The sequence below is a fragment of the Sceloporus occidentalis genome, unplaced genomic scaffold (assembly GCF_023333645.1).
Source record: "Sceloporus occidentalis isolate IW3139 unplaced genomic scaffold, rSceOcc1.0.p SCAF_4, whole genome shotgun sequence".
NCBI lineage: Eukaryota > Metazoa > Chordata > Lepidosauria > Squamata > Phrynosomatidae > Sceloporus > Sceloporus occidentalis.
The window spans coordinates 66,439,889-66,461,331 of record NW_028316984.1 but is presented as its reverse complement, the minus strand read 5'-3'; the positions used below and the strand labels follow the sequence as shown (position 1 = coordinate 66,461,331).

General features: G+C 39.3%; 1 protein-coding gene across 2 annotated transcripts in view; it reads right to left on the bottom strand.

Annotated features, from left to right (window-relative positions):
• Positions 1 to 2,185: 2,185 nt before the first annotated feature.
• Positions 2,186 to 21,443, bottom strand: part of LOC149313945 (oxysterol-binding protein-related protein 11-like) — a 67,830-nt gene continuing 48,572 nt past the window's right edge. For both annotated transcript variants that reach the window (XM_089520201.1, XM_089520202.1), the window contains exons 8-13: positions 17,633 to 17,773; positions 16,593 to 17,085; positions 12,344 to 12,530; positions 10,382 to 10,564; positions 7,244 to 7,397; positions 2,186 to 3,946 (exon numbers count right to left, since the gene is read on the bottom strand). In XM_089520201.1, coding sequence (XP_089376327.1) covers positions 3,869 to 3,946; positions 7,244 to 7,397; positions 10,382 to 10,564; positions 12,344 to 12,530; positions 16,593 to 17,085; positions 17,633 to 17,773 — 1,236 coding nt within the window. In that variant the 3' untranslated portion in view covers positions 2,186 to 3,868. The remainder of the gene's footprint in view (positions 3,947 to 7,243; positions 7,398 to 10,381; positions 10,565 to 12,343; positions 12,531 to 16,592; positions 17,086 to 17,632; positions 17,774 to 21,443) is intronic.

Sequence of the window (21,443 nt, the reverse complement as noted above, 5' to 3'; positions counted from 1 at the left end):
CCAAGTTACACATGCAGTATCTCTGTACATGTACACTATGTATTGCAGATGTGCATTTCACATTGCTTTGCATGCTCAGTTGCAGAGTAGTACAATTCACTAATGCACAACTGTGACCTAGTTCCATGAATGTGAAGTTACACTCTGTGTCCTCAATGCAGGACCCTTTCTATATACTATACGAAAGGCCAGTCCGTTATAGTATTGTTATGTTTAGCACAGTATATAAATCATTTTGTACTTACTTTAAATGTAAAATTACTAGGTAAAATCTAATGAGTGTACTTTCATTGATGAAGCAACTTCTGTCAATGGAATGGAGAAAGGGAGTGAATTCTCCTCTTCCTGAAGTCCCATATGCCCTTCTGTCTGATCCCATAGGTTGGGAAAATGTCCAGAACACATGAGGAATGAGGGTGGGTGACTACAATGGGGAGAAGGGGAAGGAAAAGTTGAATTGTGTGAGTTAAATGTCCACTCTTGCCACGTTAGTTGTAAGTCATCCATACTTAAGAGCATTTTTCTTTTGTAGTTTTTTGTGGGTTTTTCGGGCTATGTGGCCATGTTCTAGCAGAGTTTCTTTCTGACGTTTCGCCAGCATCTGTGGCTGGCACACAGCCCTAAAAACCCCAAAAAACTATGGATGCCGGCCATGAAAGCCTTCGACTTTACATTTTTCTTTTAAAAATTAGCTATTAATAAGTATCTTAAATGTTCATTCATTATGCAGGGAAAGGCATAGTCTCAATCCTAACTATCACTGGCTAACACAAAAAGAGAATAGATATGTCAAATCAGGTAAAAGCTGAAACGACTTGTTCTTTTTTTAAAAAAAATACTGTAAAATAAAAATTTCTTTACTATAAACTTAAATATTTTGAACAGCATGTACATCACTCAGTGTGATAAAAGAAAGCATTATCAATATAATACTGGGTTTCAAAGGGTAGGAAACAAAACCCATTCCTGAAGTGTCTTCTGCAACCTTCTTTCTTTAATTTTTAATAGACGGGGTATTTTCTCCATCCCAGCCAGAACCCACATTTTATCTAACCACAAGAAGAGTGTGTCTTACCTGTCCTGTAAGAAGTTCTCTCTACGTCTCTAGAGCATACTGTAAGGTCAGACTCCAAAGGGATGCAGATAAGCTTCCAGGAGTTTTCAGCACACCTCCGATGGGGAAGAATGCTGGAAACTGCAGTTCAAGAACATCTTGAGAGAAGGATGATTCCCATCCCTAAACCACTGGATGGTAGGGTCCAATTTGTTTCATCAATATGAGACAGGGCAAGGAGTTGCAAATGCTTTAGGCACAAGCATGGACTCTCTGGGTCCTGTAACATGCTGTACACCTGGAATGCAGTCCCACTGAAACCAATGTGACTTATTTGTAGTACAAATGCTTTTTTCACATTGAACTACAAAGGGTCTTTTAAAACTCACAATCTACTGCACTGGTAGATGGTAAAGCAGACAAATGTCTACCTCGTTTTACAACTGGCACTAGAAGTCAGTCTTATTTTGAATGGGTTGTTTAACGCAACTGTAACTACTGGCAGTGCAGCTATGGGAGGGCTCATTTTGCTCCTAAAATAAGAATTCCCTTCCAAAAAAAATTCCCTTCAGTCTCCATATTTCTAGCATTTCAGAGAAAAGTGAGAAACTGAAAATCATTCACACCCAGAACTCTTATATTTGTTGTGTCCACAATCCTTTGGTAACTGTCCGTCCCTTTTCTTTGGACACTTTAGCTGTATTTCTTCTACATGCTCAACTGAAGTTTCAGTGACTTCAGTGGTAGAAATCTGGGAATTGAAGAATAAACCTATGGGGAGATTTTTATTCAGGGGGAGGGGGCAATGCCCTTATTTTGTTTCCTCCCCCCGTAGCCCTGATTGTAACATACATATACATTGTAATCTTGCTAATTATTTCACAAGATAATTGTATCCTACTAGCAAAGCTCTGCAAGCAATCTGTGAAGGAAAAATTTGATCAATTATTTTTTAAAAAATCTAGCCAACCACAGAAAGAAAAGGAGAATTTTATGAACAAAGGGATGATGAGTGATTGTCAGGACACCTAAAGTCAATTGAGTGTGAGCTAGAAAGTCAGTTTCCATAATCTATGGACCAACCATCAGCGTATATCACCTGATTCTTATGAAAGCAGACAAAACAAGGAGTTCCATTTGGTAGCTTTATTTCCTCCCTTTCCCATTTCTCACACATGGAATTATACACTATTTGCAATAAGATTTCAGTGCATTTCACAGCAAAAGAAAAAAAAAGGTACAAGGATATTTCAACATTTGTGCATAAAAACCCCAGCTTCTTTCTTTGCACACTTTTTAGCCTTTGTGTAAAACGAGTTAGGGTTATTTAATCACTCTAGGATGCATTCGGATACGTCCCCTAATATGGAAGGGGAAAAAAAATCAAAACACTTGACCAGCACACACACAGAATTCATAAGCTTTCATGATGGTAGGAAGAGGTTCTCACTGTTAACAAGAACCAGAAATTGACAGATTATGATATATACAGTGATTGGAAGACTACATCAGAAGAAACAGAGTAAGGCACCACTCTTAGAAAAATTAAGGTAGCTTGTAGTAATAACAAGAATGAAAACCAGAAATCAGTAATATTCTTAATTGCCAGCAATTCTTAGACTTCCATAAAATATTGGTATCATAAAAATCAAAGAACATTTTTACCTGAATGTGACTTGCTGATATCAGATTGCATCTGGCTATGTATGCAGTCTCATAGCAAAAAACAAGCCTTTTCAGGTTCTATAGAAAAATCAAAGTGACAGTCTTTGTACTCAATGGGCACGCACAGGTGTTTGACTTTGAATATACAGTGAAGACAAATGGGATTACTTGCCTGGGCAGCCTATAACACTGACTCTATCTCAGAGATGATTCAAGGAGAAGGTGAGCAAAGAGTTAAAGAAAATTAATACAACTTTTTAGAAAGTTTGCATCATTCCGGTCTAGGCCTTGGTCTTTTGAAAAAGAGAGCATCTTTGCAGTATTTACAACATGAAGCAATCATGAACAATTCATTAAGGAAATGAGGCTGGGGTGAAAATCTGTAGCTAAAAATTACTCTGAATTTGAGTCTCACACTCATCTTCCTCTCCAAGGAACCCTTTCAGAGATAGGAAAAACCCCAAAGTGAACAATCTATGTTAGAATTAAAAAAAAAAAAAAAGATGTGGCTTATATGAATCCCGCATTGTCCACAGCCATGCACATATTGCCTCTGAAGAATAGTTTTTAGAAAGCATGAAGTCCTGATCCAGACATTTCATAACACTGATTCCAAGGTCAAAGTTATCAAAAGCTTCCTCTTCAATGTTTCCAGTGAGGGTAATTCAGAGCAGCAAAAGGCGGTTCCCCCCCTTTTACATGGGCACTGAGGAGTTCAGTAATGAGTGATTCTCATTCTGAAACACTGTTCAGGTATTACTCCAGAGGTAAATCCACTTGGGTAAAAAAGCACAGCAGCTGCAAACACCACTGCTGCTAGGAGGAGTTTTCATTTTTGTTTTGTTTTTTAAAAACACCTTAGGCAGCTTTTGCAGCAGGGTGTGCTTAGAAAGAACACAATATACAGTTCTTGACTGCTATAAAATATTTTTTGTGGGGGAGGGAAGGGGGAACGTATCTGGCAAGGTTCACTTTCTCTTACCTTTAGTTTTTCTGCAACTTTAAAGTGCCCTAGCAGTTTTATGCCTTTATGCTTACTTAGTTTTGTGCAATTATATAAAAATCCCAAAGGATCCTTAAATGAGATACAGCATTTTGGAAGTTGCAGGAATTAGACAAAAGTGAAGATTAATGTTGATCAAATGCCACCTAATTTGTGTCCACTTCTTGATTTTGTATGGCAGGCATTCTTTTCCAAAGGGGATTATAATAAACCCAGCCATCTCCCTGCAATTCAAACAGAGAACAGGATTATGTTAAATAATAATTGTTCAAACGAATTCTATAGTAAATGCTAAGTTTCCTAAGCATCAAATAGTATAAATAAAAACCTCTACCAATGAAGCTCCTTTTTACAAAGTCTTTTTACACCTTCCCAATGTCCCTCTTTCCTCCTTGTCTGTCTAGCTAGTTCTTTAGAAGCATTGGCGTTGGAAAGAGAGTGAGGGAGGACAGAAACAGATACTTTCATTGTCAGGTAAAGCAGGGTGTCTGCAGTAAACAATGCAAAAATGCTTGATCTGGGAAAGAATGGGATTCTGCTCTAATCAACCCTACCATAGCTTTGTTGGCTGCCCTGCAACAGTCAATGTAAATAGCAGCTGTTTCTAGAACCGCTTATTGAGCATGTATAAAAAGCAGAACAGGCAGAAAGAGGCCAAAAAGATAAAAATAGTAAGTTTGGCCACCAAAATGGAAATTATAAAAAAGTGAGGATTTGTGAAAGAAAAAAATAATCCCCAGAGGCATTTTGGAAAAAGCCTCAGTAGTCTCAAGAAGGTCCAAATGTGTTTGTTTACTTGGGCAAGGCTTACTTGACTTTGTTGCTTCATTTCACGTATGCATATTGTTAGTATGGATAAAAAAAAAGTGTTGAAAGATATTGATGTGCTCTTATTTTTTATATGTAAGAACCTATCCCTGTTCTTTCCATGTTCTTTTTGCTGCTGGTACCAAATTTTCTGTTAGAGTAGTAAATGCTCAGGAAGATATCTGCTTTGTTAACTGAAACATGCCTGTATACAGCTCTGGACACTGCTTCGCTGAGACTGAACAAAACCACAGTATCTCAGTATAGCTGGAGGGTTTTCATAAGCATAATTTATAAGCCATAGCTTCCATTGTCCAGACAACTTGGGGAAGAGTGGTCAGCTTAATATCAAATAAAGATCTCCTCTTAATAGCCACAAAACAACAGAGGTAGAAGAAGACTATGAAAGGCTGAATCTTATCATGTTTTCTTTTCATAGTAGGAAACCACTAAGAAACTGACAAGGTACAAAGAGAGCCAAAATGTACCCAAGGTCTTAGAGACTCATTTCACTCACCATTTTTGGATTTTCTCAGACTACAGTATAAATTTATTTATTTATTTATTTTATTTCATTTATATCTTGCTGTGGGCGGGGCTGGCGCCGCGGGCTGTATAATGCGGAGTTGTAGGCTCCTCCTCTCTAGCCTCCTCCACGTGCACAACAAACTTACACAGCCCATGTGGCAGAAACAATAACCTTTAATAGGAACAGTTCCTTAACCCCTAGGCAAACACAAAACAAAACCTCAGACCCAAAAGTCCAAACTGAACGCTGGGCTGTTGGTCCGACTCGTGGCGGTGGCTACTCCTCCAGTCCTTCTCCCTCCGCGGTGGGGCCCACGAGTTCGGTGTTACACCCTTCGGCCCTACAGCCCCTTAGATACTTCTCTAGGGGCCCTATCTCAGCCTTTTCCCTCTCCTTTAGTGTCAGGCCCATCTCCCAATGCTCCCTCTTGGGATCCCACCATTCATCCTCCAAGTCTTGAAGGCCCCTCGTGGACCATTCCTCGGTGTCCGAGTAGGCAAAGTCCCTTTCTTCCCTGGGGTTCCTCAGCCATACCTCCTCCTGGGGTCCCCGTCTCTGACCAGGTGGCCTTCTCTGCAGGGACACTGGGACACCGTCCCTCCTGGGGCTCCTTCTCGCCTGTCCTTTCCCTTGCTCGGCCACGGCTGCCCGACCAGCTCTTCCACAACCTCCATTCCTCCCCACACGCCTTGACCCTTTCTCTTTTATACCCTCCAGGGCTTTTTCTTCCCCTCCCACCGGCTCCACCCCTGGGTCTTCTCTCCCCTCCCCCTCATCCTCTACCACCTGGCTGCCCTTAGCCCCTTCAGCTCTCTCCACCTGAGTGAGTCCTTCACTACACTTGCCTTTCTCCCTCCCAAAGGCAGCTCATAGATAAAACCTTTAAAATTATTATAAAATTCAAACAATTAAAATATCTACCGTATATAATCAACCATAAATCAAGAAATTTATACCCCAAAATTGATCCTAAAATTTGGGGTATTAGTATAAGAATCAGTACATCAGTACTGCTTAGAAAGGTCCTAAAGCAAGCAAGCCTGATGCCCCAATTTCCATTTAACACTAATTCTTTCCCCTTCCAGTCTGTTTTGCAAGCCTTTGCTTCCTATTGGAAAAATTCCCCATTTAAAAACACCTGCTTCTCTCTATGCTCCATTTTGCAAGCCCTGGCTTCCTATGGAAAAATCTCTGCTCTCTGCTCCATTTTGCAAGACCTGGTTTCCTATGGGAAAAAACTCTCCATTTAAATCCACTTGCTTCTTTCTCTAGTCCCTTTTGCAAGACCTGGCTTCCTATTTAAAAAACCTCTTCATTTAAATCCACTTGCTTCTCTCTGATTCCTTTTGCAAGACCTTGCTTCCTATGGAAAAAAACCTCTCCATTTAAAACCACTTGCTTCTGTCTCTAGTCCATTTTGCAAGACCTTGTTTCCCATGGAAACAACTCTCCATTTAAATCCACTTGCTTCCTTTCTCAATCCGATGTTAAAACATCTCCTCCAGCACCTGGGAATTGGTTGGGGAAGGTCCAGAGAAGGAGAAGGAGGGATGGAAGTGGTATTTCCTCCTTTCCATCCTTCCTTATAGCGCCTTAGGTTTTACCCTCGACCTATCCCTGGGTCATATAAAAACCCAGGATTTTGACCCTGAAACCTTCCCTCGATTTATACATGAGGTTGACTTGTACATGAGTATATACAGCATATATAAAATCACATAACATATACTCTGGTAAAAACAGACTAAAAACCCACCTGCTCCATTAAAACAACCCCGCTATGCATAATGTACAGAAAGTCTGCGGCATAAAAATGTTTTTACTTGGCAACAAAAGGCCAGCAGGGAGGGGGTAACCTAGCCACCCAAAGAAGGGCATTTGAGAACGTGGAAGCAGCCACCAAGAAGGCTCTCTCTTGTGTCCTCACCTTTAGGCAACCTCTACTCTTTTAATCTCAGCCTCCCACCTAAGATCCACCATCATAAGCTAAATCAACAGCATGGGTAGAATGTCAACTTGTGGAAGTCACCTTCATTCTCATACGATGCTGCAGACCTAGTTTTTAGGTGATCAAGCTGAACGATGTGTTTGCCTACCACAGCATAAGTGCACAACAACCACTCCATTAGGAGTTATTTAAACAAGCAAGGATAGTTACATCTTTAATAAAGATTTAGTTACTTACATCTTTAACAAAGTACTTAGTGCACCAGGTTGTGCCTGTCTCAGCTCGGAGCCGTTCCTCATTTCTCTGCCGTTCCTCAAGGGCTTTCTTATGCTCTGTTGCCTTATCAATGTCCCCATCCCTCAGGGATTCTGTCACATGTTGCCATAATTTCCTGCATTATAAGGATTAAAACTGTTTATAAGCTCTCTCAGAAAATCAGTGAGATGTCAATATCTAATGGCTCCCTGACAATTGAGGATAATTCACAACTATCATCTCCTTTTCTTCTCATATGGGCAGAAAGAGGTGGACTGGAAGACAGGCAAAAGAAAATGCCACATTCTGAAAGTGCTTTTCCTCTCTAACCAATGGGTGAAAAATTTTCAGTGCAATTTAAATTATAGCTGCCAAGCAGCTGACCAGTAATATATAAGGGACATAAAAGATATTTCTGTTGTAACAGGCAGGAGAAAATATGATTGTGGATGCAAATCATCACAATGGAGGTGAAAGTGGAGGAAATATCTTGTGGCTCTTCTAGTTCACTACTGAAGCAAGAGATTCTTGGCTATTCTAGTGGAACTATCAGCTCAAGAAGTGCTGCTGCTTAATGCTATTGACTGAGAAAAGCTGTATGGTGCAAGATTTGAGCTGATCTTGCATGTGTCACTGAAACCTGGTTGAATGACATTCCAGCACAGCAGCAGGAAAGCTCCAACAGGCAGGAAGTAGAGTGCCATTGATCTATTGTCAGTCCATCCTTCCATTGAGGCACCCTGTACATCAGTCTACAGGATTTGAGTGTAAATACCTGATGACAAGGTAATGAGACATGACCAGGATATCTACTGATGCTCAAACTCCTCCTGCCTTAAATGGTGGAGGTGGTTTCAGAAACCACCTGCAAATTTATTACACTGGGAAATGTTAATATTCATGATGAGGTTAACCCATTAGGACCAGCTTAGGACTTCACTGCTTCCATGGCAATCATAGGCTTGTTTTAATTATTATTTGGCACTATACATGTTGCAGGATGTTGCATGTTGACATGGTTTTGCTAACCCTGATGAAGGTGATCAGTTGATAGAGGAAGCTGAAAGAACTCTGTTGTCATGGGCAAACTGTTACTAGTCTAGATATGATGGAACTCCTGGCCTCCTGCTGGAATGGGACCTATTTTTTAAATCCATTTTCAGACACTAATGGATCCAGAAGGATTCCTGAATGTTCTGGGAACTTTTCAGCTGCTAGAGCTGGTGGTCTTCTTGACACTCCAGTTGACCTGGGCAACACTCCCTCCTAAGCATTCTTTACTTGGGTGCACTACACAAACTCCTTGGCGTTCTGAGGAGTTCTGAGCCCTAAAGCACTTGGGTAGGCAACACGAGTTATAGAGATAAAGGCTTCGGAATAATCAAATGAAACATGAATAGGGATCCATTGTCAGTAAGGGCTGCAAAGAATCAATACTATCTAGCAGAGTCATTTCACATAGTTAAGAAGATATTATATACCTCAGAGTACTGAGAAAGAATCCTAAGAAATCTGCAGTACTGAATTTCCAGTGTTTTGTGAAAAAAATTGGTCAGATCCATTTCGAATTAGACCACACCAAATAAATAAATAAATAAATAAATAAAAACAGAGGTAACAGACATGCCATTGCACAGCTTTGGTGGATGAGTTGCAATTTGTTCAGTACTATAAGGTGAACAAGCTGCTTGGAGAAATAAGGCCAACCAGTTGTGAGTTAGAACTATGCCCATCATTGCTGATTAGAGTTCCCGGCAGATGGCTAGTTGAATGTGTGACAGAAGCTGTAACACTTCTGAAGATGGCTATGTTCCATCTCCTCTAAAATCATCAATTATAAAAGTGCTGTTGAAGAGATTTTCACAAAGCCCCACCATCCCAGATAATTAACTAGTTTCTTGCATAAAGCTGATTACTTAGATATAATTTCTAATCTGTTTTGATGTCTGGCTATGGAATAGAAAAAGCCTTGATTGCCTTGGCAGATTACCTATGCCGGGAAATGGACAATATGTCCCCGTTTAGTCAGCAGCATTTGACAGCACTGATCATGGTATTCTTTCACTGGCAGGCAAAGACCTTTTTGTTTAAGCAGGCTTTTAATATGCATTCACTTGCAGAGAAGTTTCTTCTTGGGGTTTATCCCTGTTGTGATTCCCATCATCACCACAGGAGGGTAAGATAAGTGAATGTGTGGGCCAGAGTTTTCTCCTCAACAGTACCCTGGCTGTGAAACTCAAGAAAAGTCAGGCTTAATCCATCCTTCTAGTGCTTCTCATAGGCAACTAATACCGGACTATCTATTTTATATTCATTTAAAAGTTGTTTTTGTTGTTTTATTTTTAAATGGTTTTATCTGTTTTTATTTTTTTATTTGCTGTACATTGCCCTGGAAGCCCTGGCATGCCAAATGGTGACAAACAAACATTTGTCTCAGGTGATACTTCTGGTACACTTGGAAGATTGTAGTGCTTTACAAAAGGGAAACCTTTCTTGCAAAATACAGGTTGAGTATCCCTTGTCCAGAATTCCAAAATACAAAGTACTCCAGAATCCAAAACCTTTTGAGCTACAACGCAAGTAGCATAGTACATACCTTTAATGTATTTGTGAAGCTGGAAAGAGACGCAGCTAGAGAGATGAAGATCAGTGAAATGATGGGGATCTATGCCTCCCACCATTTCATAGATCCTCAGTCTCTCTCCAGCCTTATTATGTCTCACAGTGTGTATACAAATAGAGGTATTTATATTTTCCAAAATCGGAAAAAATCTAAAATATGGAAAACTTCTCATCCCAAGCATTTTGGATAAGGCATTCTCAACCTTCACTGCTTTAATTAATCCAACTGGCTAGCATTAATATAGAAATAACCCATTAGCCAATTACAGCCACTTGGGGAAGCAAGAGAGAATTCAAGCATAAAAACAAACATGTTGTTGCTGTTAAGTGCCTTTAAGTCATTTCAAATTTATGGCAACCCTAAGGCGATCCTATCATGCCGTTTTCTAGGCAGGTTAGGGGAGAAGAATTCCACAGCCCAGTGCTACTTATTAATATAAGGTGTTAATGCACATCAATCAAGCTCTTGCCATAAAAACATGTGACATTTTCTCTTACCTGGATTCAAATGGCCCTTGTTTCTCAATGGGTCGCACTCGTTTCCTTGTCACAGACAATTTTGTCAAGTCCATGCATTTCGTCTCTCCATTGTTGTAGGTGAATTCAAGGATACTATTCCATTCACCTTGCACTCTACAAACCACAGTGTTGGTAGCATTCTGCTTCACCTCACCAGTAACTCTAAAACCCAAGAGTTAAATAGGTTGGTTAGCCCATGCTGCATTTATACAGGATTACAGTTCCTATCATCTAGGGGTAGCTGTGTTGGTCATATAGCAAATCCACTAACATCCAAACAATGATATCTTTATTGGACCAACCAAAATGCACAATATATATGTTGCAAGCTTTTGAAGCTCCACTGGCTTCTTCCCCAGGTGTTAAAAACCATACAGGAGAAAAAAAATTGAAATTGTTAGTCATAGGCCTGCCTTTCGCTTTCTTTGTTCTCAGATTTGAGGGGTATTGAGGGGTATTTCTTGCAGGCTGGAACCTTCTCCTTCTGGCCAGTGGACTGTTTACTATTGAGGTTTCTACCTCCCACAAAGGTAAAATATTTTCCCCCTAATACTGGTACTGGATTGGCATATGTTACCACAACACTACCTAACATTTTCCTAATGTAAAGCAGGGAGGCTTCTTGAAAAATTCAGTATTTTCTGTCTACAACGTGGCCTGTGACCTAACAAAGGATGGAGACTCATTGGATTCCAAAGGAAGCATTTGGGGGGGGGGGGTATGTGTTACAAATGGATGTTAAATTTCCTGGATTTTGAGAATCTCCCAGTAACCACATGGCCAGAAGGAGGAGGTTCCAGCCTGCAAGAAATACCCATCTATACCATCTGAGAACAAAGACAGCAAAATGCAGGCCTATGACTAACATCTTCATTCCCCCCCCCCCCCCCAATATGGTTTTTAACACATTGCCTGATGAAGAAGCCAGTGGAGCTTTGAAAGTTTGCAACATATATATTGTGCATTTCGGTTGGTCCAATAAAGATATAATTGTTTATTCATATATAAAACCAGTGGAAACCTAGTACAGCAGGATTTGAGTGACCACTGATTATGATTTTATGTGCAAGTCTGTTTAAAAAGCAACTAATTTAAAATCATAATGAAAAACAATAACTTATGGCACCATGGATTATTACTACCTCTAATTTTGTGGCTTTTATTTATTATTTATTATATTTATTTCTATCCCACCCTCTTCCCAAAACTGGGGCTCAGGGTGGCTTGCAATATTAAAAAAACAGTACAATTGAAAGCATGCCAAAACAGTATATTATGCAGCCATTTTACATTTTAAAAATAATTTTTTATTACTGATAACATGAAATTCTTTAAGCATGTGGTCACCAATTAACACTAAAAGTAAAATGAGAGAGGGGGCGAACATATGGCCCAGAAAAGCCAGCTTTCATGCAGCTTGGGGGTGTGGCATTTAGAAGCTGCAGGCCCCCAAGATGCCCTGAAGCCTCTGTGGCCAACCAGACGTGGGCAACTTCAAGACGTTCTGGTGGTGCGGCTTTTTACTGGCCCAAATAAAAGCGGATCTTAGATTTTTCTGACAGCTTAAAAATCATTCCTTCATTCTGCTTTTATCTCTGTAATCGATCTGCACTTATATTGTTTTAGCGTAATCTCGCTGATGTCACATACTCTTTTAAGGAATTTTTAGCCTAAGAAATAAAAATTATGCTGTTCAAGTCAAGCCAGCCTTTCAAGCAATAGGAAATACATTTCTCTCATACAATATCTATATTTAACAAGGAACTATTTGGTTGCACCAATTATCAACTAGCAGCAGAGTCACTATGCATTCCTGTACTTAAGGCCACACAAAAGCTCTTTCAGATATACAGTATATCCATATTACTACCATAGGAAAATAGAATTTTCAATAGATTTTGCAGTATATGCTATTCAAAGCCAACAAGACTAAATACTTACCGATGAAGCTTGCCACCATAAAATGGTTTTGTGTGAAAAGTAATACTTGCAGAATATCCTGTTTTCGCACAATTAACACTGACTTTTCCTCCCAGTTCTACCCAAGGGACAGTTAAAATTGACCGAGCATACGCACAAGGCAGAGAAAATGTGTATTCCTCTCCATGTTCCAGGAGACTTAAAATACCTGTAAGACAGAAAAAGATAAGTACAAGCCTGTGTGCGTATGTACCTTTAAGTCAACTGTCAATGTATGGTGACTCCATGAATTTTATAGGGTTTTCTTAGGCAAGATGGTTTTGCCAGTTCCTTCTTCTGAACTATAGCCTTCAGGGATTCAAACAATTCATACATCTCATACTTATGTTACAGAATACAGAGGGCCAGGAAAAATGGGAATGAGCCTCAGTGTATTTCAGGATCATGAAAGTAGTGATATTAAAGGATGCTAAATGGTCACCATCCCCATCCTGCATTACCAAAAACCAATGTGGTGTTATCTATAAGTTCACAATGGCAACAGTGTCTTCTCCAAACTTACAGAGAAGCTCTACTTGGGCAAACAGTGTTCCCAAAACAATCACTATTATAATTAATTATAATGAAAGAGGAAAAGTTGCTTAAGTTTTCCTGCCAGGAACAGAATTTAATTTGATTCATCTCCATCCTCTTTTTCCATTCAAGATGGTTTATCAGTTTAGAGTAATGACTATTATAACACTACTCCTGCTCACCATCACAACGTTCTCTACCTTTCTGTAGCTCCCTGGTATCTGTATGTCATGGTGTTTGGCCAGTGACACAGTAGCTGTTCAACTCAGAAAAGTGCAACCACACTTCTTTAGACTGAAAAAATACATCAATTGCACAAGATGCTTAGCAAGACTAATTTATGAAGATGCTGATCCTGCACCTCAGATTTACAAAATGTCCCAAGTACAACAACCAGAAGAGGAGTTTGCGTGTTTGAAATTATGTGCTTAAGGTTTGAAATTAACTGAAATTATATAAGAGAAGTGGAGAAGAAACAATGAAACACAGTGCATGCAATGGTCAAATAAACATATAAGGATCAGTAAAAGGTGATCATATAAGGAGATAAAGACAACCCTTCTGGAAATAAAACCACAAGCCTTTTCTAATTTAATATTTACAAGATCACCTAACCACTGTAATTATCTCATCAGTCTTGAAAGCAAGAAAGTTGCTTTTCTTTAAAATACAAACATGTACTCTCAGAGCTTTGAAGAAAATAGGAGAGACTATGTTAGAATATTAGCTGATACTGCCAAGAAATTTCCAGTTATTCATGACATACAAAACTCTGTATTATAAAATATCATCTCTGGAAATAGTTGTACTTTTGAGATAGCAGTCAAAAACAAACTGTGGAGAAAACCAAGCAGAAACTATAGTGCTTTCCTGTTTGAGGGCAGAAGGCAGAGCATTCACCTAAACTCTAAAACAGGTTTCCACAGCCTGGTAGCCTCCAGATGTTTTGCACTACAACTTTCAGCAGCCCCTGCCAGTATGGATATTGGTCAGGAATTGTGTACATTATGTACATTTTAAAACATTTGGAGTTTGAGGAACGCTGCTCTTGGAAATTTCTAAAATGTTGTTCCAGCCAGTGACAGATCCCAAAGTGCACAGAGACCATGAATTAAAAAGGACTTATCAGCCTAATCTCAACCAATCAGAAATTCCCATTCAGCCAAATTCATTAGATTTTTCACCACCATGATCAAGCTCTTTTGGAAATGGGTTTCCATGGATCAAGCTTTCTAATCAGCTCAGAATCAGATGAGATATTGTTTACACCAATCCACTCATGTTTTTATTCTATGCAGTTTCCAAAATCTCAGCTTGGTTATTCAAATAATACTCACAGAAAGGAGAAAATTAGAATGTAGAAAATGTTTCTGATTCATGACCAGAAGTAGGTTTATCTATGCCACAGAACGTTTCTGATTCATGACCAGAAGTAGATTTATCTACGCCACAGAACAAAATGAACAGAACAGGCAGCCACATCTGTATTTCAGCCCAGCTTTAAAGAGCAAACCGAGAAATTCCATCTGTTTCTGGACTGTAATACCATAAGTAACAACCAATCATTCTAGTGGTTTTGTGCTGCTAAAAAGACAGTAAGATGGCAAGGTACCTTTATAATGTTACCTATCCAGCTTTTAACAGAATTAAGATTTCAGCAATTTTCTACAGGATTCATTATATGCACTGGTAACCTCCTGGCTAGACTACTGTAATGTGATCTATATAGGACTGCCCTTGAAGAAGACTCAGAAGCTGCAGCTAGTGACTGCTGATTGAAGTATCAAATAGACAGCAGTCTAACCCTCCTCCATGTTCCACCAATGAGGTAAATACATAGTGTTGGAACATGGGACCAGTCATGGCACCCTGATTGTGCGATGTATCCCCACTGGAGGAGCAACTGGTGCCATCTCTCATGGCATTTAGGCACTAGGTTAAAACTTGGCTGTTCATCAAAGCCTTTGGGTCTCACTAAGTCATCCTAAATATTGCATACAAAGTTTTCAATATTCAAAAAACCTTTTGAAACTGTTTTTCATTTATTACTGCAGTTTACTATGTTTTTAATTTATTTAAGTATCTTATTGTTGAAAACTGTGTAACTTGTTCTGATACTTTTTCTACGCTTCTTTAAGATCTTTGATACAGGGCAGGGTATAAATATTTAAATAAATAAATAAATACTGTCTTTAGAAGAGTAGGTATTTTTGCATCTCTGCAAGAGACAGATTATGCATCTGTGGAAATAGCAATAGCAAGTACATTTCTATACCGCTTATCAGTGCATTTAAGCACTCCCTAAGCGGTTTACAAAGTGTAAGCTAATTGCCCCCAACAATCTGGGTACTCATTTTAGCGACCTCGGAGGGATGCAAGCCTGAGTCGAGTTTGAGCCCTTTCGCTGGTACTGAACTCACAACCTTGTGGTTTGTGAGCAAGTGGCTGCAGTACAGGCATTTAACCACTGTGCCACAAGGGCTGCATAACCATATTTAGTACACTATCTATTGTGCTTCCAACTGTATGCTTGTCTTAAAGAACATCTGCTGTCTCATTCTGTAATACAGTGTAGTGATTCACCAACTCAGAACATAATAAGCTACCTGTGATCAAATGAACACAAATATCTGTTACAGTGTTTAAAACACCAAAACAAATTAGAATGCAAACTCTGAAGGCTTCAAAAGTCTTAATGTGGGGGAAAAAGTTTAGATGTAATTTTAAATTGTGTTTTTAAATGACTTATAATGCCTTTTTCTACAGTGCCTATGTCAATGGACATTTTACTATACTGAATCACATTGGGGATTTTTCTTCATTGCCTATGATCAATAGGAATAAACATTTTGGCTGGACTCATGATATCTAAGTTGATCACAGGTATTCAAAAGGTTTGCCAGAGTTTTAAAATCATTAAGGGAGGGCTTTCTCTCAGGGTCACCTGGCAAGGAAACAAAACAGAATCTTCTTGATGGCTGCTTCCACCCTCTGGAACTCCCTTCCACAGGAGGCTAGGCCTCCCTGCTTTCTTTTTGCTGGTGGGCAAAAATATTCTTATTTAAGGAAGCTTTTTAATGCTTATGCAGGGAAGATTTTTAATGTAAATGTATGTTTTATCTGTTTTTAACTTTTGTATATTTTAAAATCAGTTTTATAGTATTTCATAGTATTTTAATGTGGTGTTTTTAGATCTATTTTGAATTTTTTATAAATATTTTAATGTGTTTTGGGTCCCATCTTGGAGAAGTGCTGCATATGAAACAAACAAACAAACAAACAAACAAACAAATAAATAAATAAAATAGCTCATCCTTGGAATTAAAAGAATGGTTTGGATAACGCGCAAAACATCAAGTTTCATTATGCAGTGTGCCCTTCCCTTACGCGGGGATCCGTTCTGCACCCCTCCCAGTGTAAGGGAAAAAACGCATAAAGTCAAGCCCCATTAGAAGTAATGAGGTTCGTGCCCACGGCACACCACAGGGTGCGCACCACGGGCATGCACCTTATTACCTCTTCCTGGCGCGCCGAGGCTTCTTCTGGTGCAGACTTCCAGTGTATGCTGGAAGCTGCATAAACCATGCCCACATATAACGTGGGAGCACTGTACTGGATTTCCATATTGATCAATCTTTTTCCCCAATTAATTCATTATGAAATAGATAAGTGATTAACTGTGATCTTTTCCACTTACCTTCCCCAACCATTGTCACTCCTATCGACATGCCTAAGAATTTACTTTTTGTCCAGACGTGAGCATTAACACACATTTTCCTCTCCACACATTCTGCATAAAACCCTGAGACTGGAGGATGATGAGATACTTGTTCTGCTACAAATCTGACGGTGTAACAGTCTGTTTGGTCCTGTGACTCATCTGAGACAGTCTCTTGTTCAGAAAGGGAATGGGATGAAGAGTTACTATTTGTGTCAGATGGTACGCGGCTCTTCGCCATCTTCCACGAGCAATGAAATGTTTCACCAATGATTGGATTGTATGGCTTTTTTGCAATAGCCCCTTTGCGACCTTCATGAAAGGAAGTGAGGTAATACTCAACAAAGCGAATCATCCTCTCTTCAGGGCTAGTGCCATTTGAAATGGCAATGAAGAGATCTGGATGAGACATGAAGTCGGCATACATTTCCAACAAAGAGCGTTTCTCTAAAATAAAAGTGGGAAGAACCACCTGCAATTGAAAAAAGAGATCTATATTAATTCAAATCCTGAGCTGGATTTATATTTTTACACAACTTCAGTTACAAGCAAAGCAACTGGGATAAAGTGGTTTAGTGGTTAAGACACCAATTCTGACGATTGTAAGGGTGGAAGGTTTGCAGTTCGAGGCCCACCACTGCCAATCTTCTGATCATCAGAATTGGCATCTTAACCACTAAGCCACTGCATCCCTTTAAAAAAATAGCTACTATAAAAAGCAGGAAATACAACGTATTGTGTATCCTTAAAGATGCTATGAAAAATCACCACAAAAATTTCACATCCAGAAACGTACAATGAGCGGTTCTAAGAGCAGTTCTGTGGCTCATTTGAACTCAAGCAGTAGGCATGACTTTCAAACTGTACACTGTTAGTTTTTTTTGCTCATCTACTGATATGATGGCTAACCTCCAAGTTAATTAAATTCTCAAGACATATCCGGTTTGGAAGGGTCAACTTGCAGTTTACAGAAGTGCATCCTTCTCAATTTCAGAAAGATTAATGTTTCAGTCACTTACTCTTGTTAAGTCCATGCCAAGTTTGAGTTGAGACAGAAGATGTAAGATAACACTACGTTGCTCTTCCACAGCTCCAAGGTCATCTTCTTTATTATCACATGTATCTTCTACCTCTTCATCTGGGTTTATTTCCTCTGGTTCCTAGTGTAAATCCCAAAAAACAAAAGAAACGTCAAATAATTTACCATCCCAAAGTACTGTGGCTTTACAACCGAATTCAACTTCCTTCTAAGCAGAACAGTTTAGTCATTCTTCCAAATCCCACAAATGACAAGCCATTTCTCATGTTAAATCTAAAAACCCAATAAGTTTTAGTAGACTGAAATTATTAATATCAAATTATTAATTTATACTCAGATGTACATCATATTGTACAATAGAAAATACAATATTGTATATTGTATTATATTGAGTGATGGCATGAATCAACATCTGGTGGGCCATAATATACCACCCTTGATGTATAGGATTGTGGCTTCAATCAAGTAAATCTTTTACTATTTGCAACCAAAAACAGCACCTTATTAGTTGTCCTGAGAGCGAAGGACACATTATTGTTCAATATATATAAATACACTAGCTCCCATTTCCCTGTGAAAGGGTGAAAATGTACTTCGCTGGGTAAAAATTTACTTTAATATATGTTTTTTTTATTTCTAGATTCTGTTCACAACTAGCAGATATTTACCATTTCCTTTCTAATAATGAGACTAATAATCAGACCAACAGCAAGTAAAGTTGATAGTGATAAGTTTAAATCAGTTATCAATGTATTCAGAAAACCTGAATCTTTCGCAATACTGGTGGGAATTCAACAAATGCAGTTTCAACAAGTTATTATGTGTCTAAGGGGATAATTTAACAGGAAGTATTCTTTATCCTGGCTTTCAAGATTTAGGAAGATAAACTGAAGATGGTCTCTCCTCTAGCAACCAACAGTAGGGTTTTTTTTTCTTTTTAAAAATTCAGTTTTTTATACTCAGTATCCATGACTTATCTTCAGTGCCCTATATTCAGTGAACATAAACAGGTACGTTTCAGGATATGGTAAACTGATCAAGAATACATTATAGTACTCTACACTTCTGTTGTTTTTTGTGGGTTTTTTTTTTTTTTTGGTAAGTAAAAGGTAAAGGTATTCTCTGTTGACAAGCTTGTCAAGTTGTGTCCGACCATAGGGGCTGGTGCTCATCTCTGTTACTAAGCTGAAGAGGCAGCATTGTCAGAGACTACTTTGTGATCATATGGCCAGCATGATTGCACAGAACACTGTTTACCTTCTCATCGGAATAGTACCTAATTATGTACTTGCATTTGCATGCTTTCGAACTGCTAGGTTGGCAGAAGCTGGGACTAGTGATGGGAGCTCACCCCATCATTCGGCACCCGGACCTCGAATTGCTAACATGCCCATCTTCCAATCAACACAGTCAGCGTCTGAGCCACCACATCCCATTATTGTTGGTTTTTTTTTACTTGCACTTTTTCTCATATTTACTACACATGCCTCCAGATGACTCTGCAGATGGGCTCTTAGCTTCTGAAATGGCTTCATGCTTCTAGTACCAGCAATGCAAGAGCTTAAACTAGTCCAGCTTTGGTAATAATAACTTCTCCTAGAGCTGTCTGGCATAACTTAAAATGTTGCAAGATATCTGCAGGGAAGACAAGATTTACCAGTCCTCAGGGGAAGAAATCAACAGTTTAATTTTATGTTTGTAGCAGAGGGTACTTGAGCAGTAGAAGTGGCAATGTGATCTCCAGAAGAGAACTGCTGCTCTAACTGGGTAAGTAACTACATAACTGCTACAGACCAAGTATAACAGGAAAGTTTAGTAAGATGACCTAGCCTGGCAGACTCAATGTTCTGTTAGCTCCTATAGCACAAAGGGAATGATAGCTTCAGTATCACATCTCACCTCAGTTAAACAAGCCTCCTTGGAAGAGACAGGCTGAAGACAAAGACAAAAAGACAAGCCAACAAACTGCACAAAGAGGGGTTCTAGCCACTTAAACACTATGTAATCTACCAATTCAGGGAAAATGCTGAACTTTTTTTAACTGGAGGAAGCAGCACAGCTTCAAACCCAAGGATATTCAAACATGTGAAACACCAGAGTCCCACTCCATGCTCCACAATAGTCTGTTTTAAGTATTCTTAAAGATCTGTTCAAAGTGAATTCACACGATCTACTGAAGTACCTGTCAATGCTTTATATTGACACACACTGCTTTGGTAGGTTTTGAGAAATGTGCCATAACTTTGCATTTCTGTTCCCTGCTTCCTCTACAGGCCCTAGCCAGCACCTGCATGTTCATGATCTATATTATCATCATATTAGATTTTGAGGAAATTTCCCCCACAGGTTAGACCTGTCTGTCATGCCAGTTTTGCTCTGTTTTTGTACTACATACTCTCTGATAGTAAGGCATGGTTTACCTGGTAGTATTAACTGGGCTTATGTAACTGATGGTACTATGTAGTACCTCTGCTGTCCTCAAGATACACCGCAATCTAAGTTTTGACATTTGAAGCAGGTGTATGTGAGAATTCTGTTTTGTTCATTTTTACACTAACAGTAGCACTGAAAATTTCCTCAAATTTGCAAATGTCATTTATTTGATGGAGGAAATGCAAAGTTTTTAAAAAATATGATCATGAAAAAAATCTTAAGATACTGAAGGTTTTCAGTTTTTAAAAAAATGAACTGTGGGAAAAGTAAAAGTAACTGACCCGCTCATCTAGGTATAAGGCTTTCAATCCCTGAGCTCTGAATCCCTATATATTCAGCAAGTGCAAGGGGAGAAAGACTCCTCTCTTGCACTGCCTCTTCACAGTGCTAACAGAAGCTAAATTTTCAGCAAGTTCATCAATACTCTTTATCCCAATCCATCCACTAGAGGATGCCACTGATACAGACTCTGCTTCTTGTTTTGATCAAACTGATTAAAGAGAAAGTTGCAATGAAATTTTAGATTTGGCTCCCATAAGCACACGCCTTAATCTAGCTGGCAAATAATCATTTAGAGCCTTTACAGACCAGCATTATATGCTGGTGTGCTGGGCGTGGCGTATGCACGCTGGTTGCCCCCACACTGCCCCCACGCCAGCACCATGCTGTGCACCCAACTGGTGGGAGGTGTCACAGTGCTTTGTTGGCACAGCGGTTAAATGCGCTGCACCAAAGGAGCGGCAAAAATCTGTAGCTGCTATGGCACCCTATCCACAGCGTGAAAAGGAGCTACTTTTTGCGGCTTCTTTTTTACACCGTAGATTGCGGCCACGGCATGTGGTTGTTGCAGCCCCGATCCGGCAAGGAAACGGGCGGCATGGAGCTGCCCCTTAAGGGCCATCTGCTGAGCCCCTTAGTTTCCACATTCAAAGGAAGATATGAAGAAATAGTAGTCTCTCTCACTAAAGAGGAAAGGGGGGAGCCTTCCTTGGTTGTTACAATTTTCATTCATGAAGATATTCCTGAAAATAATTCATATGATAAAAATAGTAATGTAAAAAAAAAAACCTGTATCAGTGTACCTATTTATATCTTCTATGATTTGAACACTTCCATTTTTCTTTGCACTACTGTTTCAATTAAAAATATTTTCAGTATTAGAAAGGACAAGCATGCAATGAGATCTCCTATTCTTATAGTGTCATCCTTATAATACTCTTAACATGCAATTCAGTTTTAAAAATGACTTTTGTATCTCTGGCCCTGTACAGACAGGCCAAAATAAAGCTGCTTCTGGTCACTTTGGAGGTATGCTATTTAAATGACTCATGCGTCCTAAGAGTCCAGAAGCTGCTCCA